Source organism: Octopus bimaculoides, chromosome 7 (assembly GCF_001194135.2).
Source record: "Octopus bimaculoides isolate UCB-OBI-ISO-001 chromosome 7, ASM119413v2, whole genome shotgun sequence".
Classification (NCBI taxonomy): domain Eukaryota; kingdom Metazoa; phylum Mollusca; class Cephalopoda; order Octopoda; family Octopodidae; genus Octopus; species Octopus bimaculoides.
This window is the reverse complement of record NC_068987.1, coordinates 62111681-62122651: the sequence shown is the minus strand read 5'-3', so window position 1 is coordinate 62122651 and position 10971 is coordinate 62111681. Positions and strand designations below refer to the sequence as shown.

The 10971-nt window shown below is 34.5% G+C and overlaps 1 protein-coding gene across 1 annotated transcript in view; it reads left to right on the top strand.

Moving 5' to 3' along the window:
• Positions 1–8561, top strand: part of LOC106884521 (uncharacterized) — a 35833-nt gene extending 27272 nt beyond the window's left edge. The window contains exon 13 of the mRNA XM_014935946.2: positions 3217–8561. Coding sequence (XP_014791432.2) covers positions 3217–3596 — 380 coding nt within the window. The 3' untranslated portion in view covers positions 3597–8561. The remainder of the gene's footprint in view (positions 1–3216) is intronic.
• The last annotated feature ends 2410 nt before the right edge of the window (positions 8562–10971 follow it).

Sequence of the window (10971 nt, the reverse complement as noted above, 5' to 3'; positions counted from 1 at the left end):
GTAATGTGCACAACTCTTCTATAATAATATTTTGTTGTATACCCAATTGAATATTAGCTAATAACCCATTTTCTATAGCGATGTTTGAACAAAAATTTAAATAATTTTATATTTTGTTGAATTTACCTGTAATTAAAGTCACTTTGTGACAAAAATTTTGGTATAGAATTGGTTGAGAACCTTTCGTTAATTTATCTTCCAAAAATCACATTAATATGTTGATAAATAAAAAAGTTAGAGTTGTTTAATGAAACCAGCCTAAATTTATGATTATGTTAGAAATTAATTGAAACACATAAGGGGTGTAATTTGGTTAGAAATATGGTAACGAAAGGGTTAACCTTCTATCTGATTAAAATGTTGGCTTTCACACTTATGAATGCTTGAGAATTCATTACATATTCTATGGGTATTAGGTCCATTGATTTGTTTACTTACAGTGATGAAATAATTAAACTAAGAAGATGTTTTAACATACTGAGTAAAGTGATGAATATTCTGTCACTTAAGGTAGCTTGTTAATAAAACTGGGTACCTTGTGTTTTAACTAAGAAAGCATTCTTTATGGCAACTAAATTTGACTTGAGAAAACTTTTTAGTTTGAGGAGGCTTGCAGTGTATATGGGCCATTGCAGAGTGTGCATTTTCTGACACTGTTGATTTTGACATTGTAAGTTCCAGTTGATCCGGTCGACAGAATAGCCTGCTCATGAAATTAAAGTGCAAGTGGTTGAGCATTCCACAGACATGCATACTCTTAACATAGTTTTTCAGGGAGATTCGGTGACACAAAATGTGACAAGGCTGACCCTTTGAAATACAAGTACTACTCATTTTTGCCAGCTGAGTGGACTGGTGGATTAGAGCAATGTGAAATAAAGTGTCTTGTTCAAAGACACAACACATCATTGGGAATTGAACTCCTGAACTTATGATTGTGAGCTGAATACCCTACCCACTAAGCCACGTTCTTTAACAAGAACTAGTTTGGAGACAGTTAAATTAGTGTCACTGATTTTTCAAGCTGTTATTCAGATATACATTAGTATATGTGATGATGAGCTGGCTATGAGCCATTGACCAGATTCTGAATGCAGAATATCTTGAAAAGTCTCAGAAAAAATCCTAACATCTAGAGTTGTCAATCTTAGAAGCCATTATTGCCAAAACCAAATAACTAATTTGTATCTGAGATTACAAAATCCCTACATCATCTGAGAAATGATCTTGATTGATTAAGGTACATGTCTATTTAGTGAAAAAGTATGATGAGCTAACTGTGGTGGATACTTGTGGTGGAGGAAGGCCAAGTGAGGTATAGTTATGAATACTAGAATTATATTTTGTGACATTGTCTCACAGATGAAACATGTGGCCCAAATATTCTATCCATTTTATGTTCAAATTGGTCAGATCTAGCCTTGTCCTGCAATATCATTATAAAAATAAACAATCATTTCATCAGTTTCAAAGCCATAAGACATTCAAAATAACCAGAATAAATAAGCATTACATTTGACAGCAATCCAAATGCTAAGGGGTTAAATCTCTTACGTATTGTTTTTTTCATTGTTTGAACATCATTTAACGTCCGCCTTCCTTGCTAGCATGAGTGGGATGATTTCACAAGAGCCTGCCAGGCAGAAGCCTGCACCAGACTTCTGTGACTGTTTTGGCAGGACTTTTACAACTGGATATCCTTCCTAACACCAACCACTCAGCAGAGTGGACTTAGTGCTTTTTTACATGACACAAGCACAGGCGAGGTCAGTTTTGGCAAGGCTTTTACAATTGGACTGGGTGCTTAGAAGTGGCACCTGCATTGACAGGATCACCGAGTACTTGTAAGACAAAAAAAAAATTTCAAGAGGAGAGGGGGCATTAGAGGAGGTGATCTTATGTTGGATGATGAAAGGTTATATTGAGACAGAGAGACAGAAACAGGTGCCTTGCTGTAGAGGTAGTACAAGGTTACTCAGTCAGAGAGAGAGAGAGAGATCAGGAATGAAGATAGAAACAGGTGTACTACCACAAAGGAAATATGTGGTTACCCAACCTGAGGGAAGTGCAGGAGGAGAGAGAGAGAGTGGGGGACAAAAGGATAGAGATAGTGGCAAAATGTCAGGCATACTCACAAGGGATGGGAATCAGAATATAAATGATATGATTGAGTAAAAGAAGAATGAGGGCATACCCTTGAGGTTCAAATGCCATAACATAAGTGGTAGGATATTGCAAAGGGAGTGTGATTAAAGAGTGTGGTGGGGGTGGGGAGTGAGTGGCGAAAACCTGCATGTATATAGTCTGGAGGCTACCAGGTAGCACTGATACAGAGCAATTGGGGAGTGAGAGCTAGGTATAGTGTGTGAAGGAGGAAATGTGAGGAAGAGAAGAGATGTGGAAACGTAAATTGGTTTGTTGGGGTAGGGTGAGTGAAAAGTTTTCTTGTTACATGTGGGTGGAACACAGGTCGGGGGCTATCAGAGAGCAATGATAGAGTGGCACAGGGCCAAGAGGACAGGATTGGGGAGTGGGAGGTAAGCATAGTGCATGAAGCAGAAATGTGAGGAAGAGATGTAGAGACATAGTTTGGTTTGTTGTGGTAGAGTGTGTGAGAAGTTTTTTTGTTAAGTGTGGGTGGAGCACAACCCTTCTAGAACTCTGTTTCACTGATATGGTGGGTCTTCTCAAGAACAAACAATAACCTTCTTTTAATTCTAAATAGATTTTATAGTTTAATATTACAAACCTGAGCCAAGTAAACATAGTCATTATTGCTTGATATTGCCTGTAAAAAGAAGGATAAGGATCTATATTCACCACAAGGCCTCTACTTACTGCAAGAGTGAGCTTGCTTACCTGAGGAAATTTAGAATTGGACAATGCAGCCTAAGTGTTGAAGAAGAAGAAAGTTTAAATAGAATGGGGCTGGGGTTGTCATGGGCTTATAGAATATCTGTTACAGATATAACAGATGTCAAGCTGTGCATTCCAAAGTTGATATCAATCAAGCGAGACACAAATTCACATGGTGCACAAATACTTAGCTCTAATTATTAGAATTTAATTATTGTATTTTAAAATTAAGCAAAGCTTAGTTTAACCTAAGTGATTACATTCAAAACAGTTTACATTTAAATGAAATTTTTAAAAAAATCTATCACAATTTTTAATGGTACTAATTTTTTTTTTTTGTTTTTTTTTTCTCATTTTAAGATTCTAAAGAGCCCGAAGAAGAAGATATTTTAGTTGAAGCTGCTCAAAAGATTTTTCAGAATGACTTCACACCGGGACTAAGAAAGTTTCTACAGCTATCATCTGATTCTCGGTCCAAATTAAATTGTTGGCGGGCTGAGAAAGAAAGCAGTAGCTCAAACATGGAGGATTCCAAATATCCCTCATGTGATGACCATCAGGAAACAGAGAAAGTTAGCAATAAACTTGATGTAGATGACAGTTCTCGTATAAATTGGTCTTTATACAAAGGGGATGTTCATAATTACAATAATGTGAACTTTTATCCAGCAGGCTGTACCATTCATCCACCAAAAAAGGGAACTAATAGCACAAGTGGTAAAAAGTATAGACGCTCATAGTCAAAATAACAATTCTGCTGAAAACCACCACTGCCGCTGCTACCACCACTCCTTACTTGCTGAGGAGTAAAGAAATATTGAAGAAACTACCAATCAGTTTTATAATGTTGTTGAAATTCCTGCCACAGATCAAATAACCGATTGTGTCAAAAACACAAGCTGTTTTAAAATGTATGATATTTTGTTTGTATTATTTTATGATTACATTATATTGTAAAGATTTTATACCTAAGCACTTTTGCCAATTGAACAGGCATTTTTTATGGTTTAAATACTGTTGAAAAGACATCATCATAATTTGCTTACATTTATACTATAGCTAACAGTTATAAAAGTTATACATGGACAACGAACGTTAAATCATGATGACGACGACAACGACAACAACTACGACTGATGCTGCTGATGCATCAATAATTGTTCGCCCATTCTTTCATAAATTGATTAATTCTGACTTTTTCTCTATTGAGTTTATTTTGGATTTTAGTGCTGATATTTCTCTTTTAATACATTTTTATCCAATTACTTTTGAATTAAAAAGTTTCTGTCTCAATGCATTGCGAGGTGAAAACCCCATTGCAGGAAGAAGTTAAGGCTTCTTCTTTTCTCTAGTCTAAGTTTTCACTGTGCAATAAAAACATGTATTTCTTTAACTTGGAGGGACTTTTAATTGCCGATAATTAGTTCTTATCTTATCCTGCTAAGTAGAAATCATCTATTACATATGATAATAGTCTATCACAAAAGCAATGTAGAATTTTAGGTTCAGCCCAAATTCACAGAGAAGCAGTTGCAATGGATTCAAGCTCAAGATCTACTCACTTAATCATTTCATTTTTTATAGTTGAGCTTTTCTTTCTTAACAGCTCAGGCTCCCAGTCTGAAATTTGAAGTGCCAAGCTCAATTTTTTTTTCTTTATATTACTTAAACTGTTGCTGTTTCATGTGACTAATGGATTTTCATTCACACAACACTTGACAGGTTCAATTAATGGGAATTGGACCTCAAAACTAGGAGTTATTTGGTAGTTACTTTACTGTTAACATTTAACCATACACAGTTAATGGAAATAAGTACATTAAGATTGAACATAACTAGTATTTGAAGTTGATTTGGTCTCATTTGATGATTGCATTCTTGTAAGTAGCATCTGCAACCAAGCTTTGGATTTTTGGGTATGCTATAAAGAAAACAATTCCAATGTTATGGAGAGGTGCTTCCTCTGCTGCAAAATCACATGTGCACTGCTTAGTACTTTTGTAAATCTGAATTTTTACATCTCTCTCTCTCTCACAGTGCATTTGCCTTCTTCAAGTTAGTATGTAAAATGTGAAAATCCATCAAACTATTCATGTGTCAAATTGTTGCTAACATTATTTTTACTTGAGGTCAGTGAACACCTATAAAATTTTGTGCAAGTATCTGACAAACCAAGTTTCATCTAGATATAATTCCTAGTTGTGCTTTCATTTGTGCTTACAAGTTCGTCTGTAATCTATAGACTAGAGTGGGTGAAATAAACTCCATTGGGTTGACTTACATTGTACATTATTTTCTCCTGCTCATACAGTTGGCTCTGCTACTTCACTACCATTCTAAGATTATGGAGAGTGGAGAAGGGGAATAAGTTGGAACAGTACAACAGAAAAGTGTTGGCTATATAATTGTCATTGACTACCCTCTCCAAATTGGAATTGGTGACTCCATTCAGGGAACATGCACCAATGAGGCTGAGACTTAGTATTTTCATCCACTATATCCATTTGTCCGTGCACTTCATATTTTTAAATGTGTCAAAAGCCAATGTAATACAAAAAGGCCTATCAAACCAATTACTCAAAATACAGTACTTAGTCAACATAGCTAACTTACAAAATACAAGCTGGTGATTTCCAGAATTTGTCATTTTGTATTACCATTATATATAAACCTTAACATATAGCTGTGGCTGTGGTTAAAGATAGACTTTTTCTTTTCATATTCTACCCAGCCAATAATAGCTCATTTCAGAACTCAATCAATCAAAAGTCATTGCCTTGAAAAGGCATTAAACTTACTACATGCGACACAGCCTCCTCCCCTATGTTTTCTACCATCTTGTTCTCTCATTTCTATCCTTCCTTTCACCAAGGGTTTCTATATGTATTACCACATATACTACAAGCAGTGTGTAATGGTGTTCTGTTATGTTAACAAACTACTTACTTTTCAGGCTTTTAACAATTAGCAAAAGGGTTTCATTGTTTGCAGTCTTCCGAACACTGATGTTCTGCATTATTCTGTCATTAGCTTCAGCCAGAGATTGTGGTTGCTCTGGGCCCCGACTATTATGGAATGCAAAGTTTCTTTCTATACAATTATATTTCAAAAGCCATGGTCATTTTCTTTCTTTCAACATCTAACTTATCTGTATCTATACAGTACAACTGAGATTACTGCTGCTCTTTGTACAAATATGTTTTTGTGTCATCATCATCATTTTATGTCCATTTTTCTATGCTGGCATGGGTTGAATGGCTTGACAGGAACTGGCAAGGCCAGGGGCTGCACCAGGTTCCATAGTCTCTTTTGACTAGGTTTCCATAGCTGGATGTCCTTCCTAATGCCAACCACCCGACAGAGTGTATTGGGTGCTCTTTACATAGCACTAGCACTCACATCAGTGCTTTAATTAAAAACATTTTTTTTTCCAGAGTCTGATTATGCTAAATCTACTGTAGTTCTTCAATTCTACGTTCCTCTTCATTATGTCTCTTGAACTAATATTCTCAGCAAGACATGTTGTTAGGTCTCTAGATTCTTCATTTTCTACCTTAACCCATTACCTTTTCCATCTATCATATTTGATACACTTGATATATTTCTCTGGTGTCACTGCATCATATATGATACAAATTCTGAATCTTTCTTTTCAACGACCAGAGTAACTTGGGAATTTATGAAAGGCAAGCTTTATATTACTCTGAATGTATGAACCAAGGGCTAACTAAAAGTCTGAAAACAAGAATGGATATTTAGGACAAACTTAGAAAAATTGCTTGGACACCCAAAGGATTAAATCAATATCTGTAGAATGGAAATTGCTGACTTTTCTACCTCTTACATTAATAATTTCCTTCAAAAATCACAATCATAAATTGTTCAGATTAGTGAAAATAATGTTTTGTTTCTAGATTTTGTGGTTATTTCTTTGACAGTGGCACACCTAGACATAATTAACTTTATAATTTGAATACATTATATGCTGACAGTTCCCCCTATTTTGTTATGTGGCAAGTTTGCAGAATTGTTGATAACTAGTGAACCATTTCAGATTGGTAAGCACATTCATAGTTATAGATACTTTGTAATTTCTGTTGTGTTGTCAATGAAAGGAAGCACACCTGACTACTGAAAAGGCTGTTTGATTAAATAATTATGTGACTTCAGGTTGGGTCATATGACATCAACATGCAAAACTCTTGTAATACTACTGTTGTAAAACAATATCTTCATATATCATTTATAAGCCAAGTCATTGATATCAATCTTAGTTTCATTTGGTGATAGGATATCCATAATCATCAGTTGTTGTACATTGGTCTTCTGAACCTTGCCTTTCTTCCAGTTTTGATTGAGAATCCCACTTTTATCTTTCTTGTCATGCTCAGGGCATCTTGATCATTGTACACCAAAACTGTTCTGTCGTTTTTTATCATCAATAACATTTTGCTTCCTTTTTGTACTGGACATCTCCCCCTGATATTGTGCCAGTTGTAGGAACATGTCATAAAGCAGCTTCAATACCAAAAGCCATTGTTAAAGCTGTTCTTATGTCCCATCAATGTTGAGGGGTTTTGCTTTCTTCTAGTATAGAAAATCAATCAGTAAACTGAGTAGAAATCTCAGTAAATTGGCATCAAAGGATCCAAATTTTTTTGTAAAGGTTCCTCATCTTTACAGTCTGCATCATTCTTTCATTCTGACTTAGATGTTGAATGGTGTGGTGGAATCTTAGAAGGTTTTAAACTATCTTTTTAACTCTTTGTGGAGACGCGTGGCTTAGTGGTTAGGGTGTCAATATCATGATCGTAAGATTGTGGTTTCGATTCCTGGACCGGGTGACGCGTTGTGTTCTTGAGCAAAACATTTCATTTCACGTTGCTCCAGTTCACTCAGCTAGCAAAAATGAGTAATGATGCGATGGACTGGCATCCTTTCCAGCTGGGGAACACATACGCCATTGAAACCAGGCCCATGAGCCTGGCTAGACTTTAAAAGGGCACATTTATTTATTATTATTTTTAACTCTTTAGCATTTAAACTAGCCTTATCTATTTCAAGTGTCAATGGTGCAGGCAGCACTGCAAATGTCATCTTGATAACTTAGATATCATAGCTATAATAATTTATTTTACATGGTATGTTAAAATATGATACTTGCTGTTATTGGCAGTGACAATCGTTATCCATCTGTCATTGACTACTCTCTCTTTCGAAACCTTTAAAGAATTATAAATAACATATGGGAGATAGATCTGGTGAAGAAGGTAACTTAGAATTTTAATTTTTTTTCCTCTCAATATTTCATAGATTATGTCAGTAAGAAGAAGCAAACTTGACTTTAATGAAAAGGCAGCCGTGTAAATGATCTTTATCATATGATCATCAGCTTGAGTAACATGACTTTGGTATTCAAAACTCATGCAACTCTACTACCATAAAAAAATGCTATTACTCTTTTCTCCATTATGGTTAGAAAGTTGTGTCTGAGATAGGTATAAACATAATCCTGTTATATGGTGCACTACATGAATATGAAGTTTCCAATGATCTCCCAGTAACTAAATGAAGGTAACAGAATATTTTCTTGGTTTTTTTTCTTTTTCATTCATTCATTGACAATACAGTGTGATTATCAGGAATATATTTATAACTATTTTGTTGAATCTGAAAAGAATACATAAATTTGAACTTAAATTTTATCTATTATTGTTTGTTTTTCATTGTTTTGCTTTTTTTTAATTTTTAAAAATGTTTTTTGTCATGAACCATATGATAATTGAATGGCTGTTCACCATCATTTTAATGTCCACTTTTCCATGCTTGCATTGGTTGGACGAAGCTTTATTGAAGCAGATTTTTCTCTGACTGGTTGCCCTTCTTGGTGCCAAGTTTCACCTGTTTCTCCAAACAAAGTAATATTTTCCCATTACCAAACATGATTCCACAGAAGATTGGAAATGCTTGTCTATCAAAACAAGAAAACCCATGCACACACACACACACACATATGAGTGGTTGTGGGGTAAGAAGCTTGCTTCCTAACCACATTCCTGGTTCAGTCCCACTGCGTGGCATGCTGGCCAAGTGTCTTCTACTATAGCCTTGGGCCAACCAAAGCCTTTTGAGTGGATTTAGTAGATGGAAATTGAAAGAAGTCCATCATATATATATATATCTAAGTGCATGTCTTTGTGTCTGTGTTTGTCCCCATCACCACTTGACAGCTGGTGTTGGTGTGTTTACATCCCTGTAATTTAGCAGTTCAGCAAAAGAGACTGATAGGTATAAGTACCAGGCTTAAAAAGTAAGTACTGGGGTTGATTCATCTGAGTAAAAATTCTTGAAGGCAGTGCCCCAGCATAGCTGAAACAGGTAGAAGATATATATATATATATATATGACAGGTTTCTTTCTATTTTTATTTACCAAATCCACTCACAAGGCTTTGGTCAGCTTGAGGCACTTGCCCAACATGCCATGCCCTAGGACTGAACCTGGAACCATGTGGTTGGGAAGTAAACCTCTTACTACACACCACCCATGCATGCCCACACCTTTTATTCATTAAAAAAATGTAATGAAACATGAATCTTAGAAATGCAGTGTTTAACCTAATTTTAATTAGTTTGGTAGGCTCTATAGTTAATATATGGAAGAAATGTCTGCTGGGGGTCATCAGTCAGTGGTTCATAACTGAGGTTTTAAAACAGTGTTTTCATTGTGAGAAAGGAAAGAAATGGACAAGCAACACAGTATAAGTTATAGTACATAATACAATATGATGCAGTGGTCTTATGATGAAAAATCCAAGTGTTGATTGACAGGTTACATAAAGGATCAATTTAGCAAGAGCTGACACTGATTATCTAACATGAACATGAACATCATTATCATAATCATCAGTATCATAATTATCAATAACAACAAGATGGTATAATCAATTCAACAAATAACAAAGTCAATGTTTACTTGTGGTATAAGAAGTTTCAGATACCAATTTTTAATCTGTCTCAAACATTCCTTTCTAGTTTTCCCCTCTTGTTTAAAAAAAAGAAAAAAAACTTTAATCATTATCCATTATTCAAAACATCAAAAATAAAATTTAAGTTTTACTCTCTTCATTTGAATGTAGAAGTGAAGTTCATCTATCACAAGGTGATGAGATAACTGTCAACAAGTGATTTTAATCTCATTCTTTCATCTGGTTGTATTGCTCAAGAAAAAGAAATCAATCAAGTACTGTTGTTTCCAGTTTTATACAGTACTGATTAACTGATAAGTCTTTCACTGATTGGTTTATCTGTAAAGTAAATATTCCATCACAATCTGACTGTTGCAGATAGTGAGATTTTTTTTTTTTTTATTACAGTGAACTCTTATGTAAGGCTGATATTTTGTCATATCAACTAATTTTAATGATGGAAGCAGCTATTATTCATACTTTGCTAACTGAAGATACAACACCACTTTTGTTCACTGATTAATTACAGCAATGGAATCATTTACCATTCATATTTTGATAAAAGAAGAAAACTATGTACATAAGAAACTCCACAACTTCTATTTACCAAATATTTACGAGGGATGGATATTCTTAGATCTAAAGTGCTAAACATTTACTTCAATTTTCATATAAATTTTTCGGCTTTACATATCTAAAAATGAACACAAAACTATTGATGTAATGATTATTAGAGTGTGGTTTATTAACATTTTTTTTTCTTTTATCCGAAAGAAATCAAATTTACTTAAAGAGAAACATGAAATAATTTTATAGTATTGATCACATGATTATGGATCGAAGGCAAGTAATTTATTTGTTTACTTCTTTTTTCTTTCATAATACTGAAGATGAAAAATATACCTATATTCTTTACAGAATAATATTCTTGTAAGAATATATATATAAAATTCAATATATCAAATCTAAAACTCTTTAACATTTAGGCCATGTTTGGCCACCATCATATTGACACTCTCTTTGATCAGTGCAATCACATATAGCCTTGTTGACATGCTACATTGAGTTGCAGTTTACCATCTCCATTACCATTAGATTGTACAGGGAATGATATTTTTCTTAGCAGATATAAGTCTATCAATAAATTT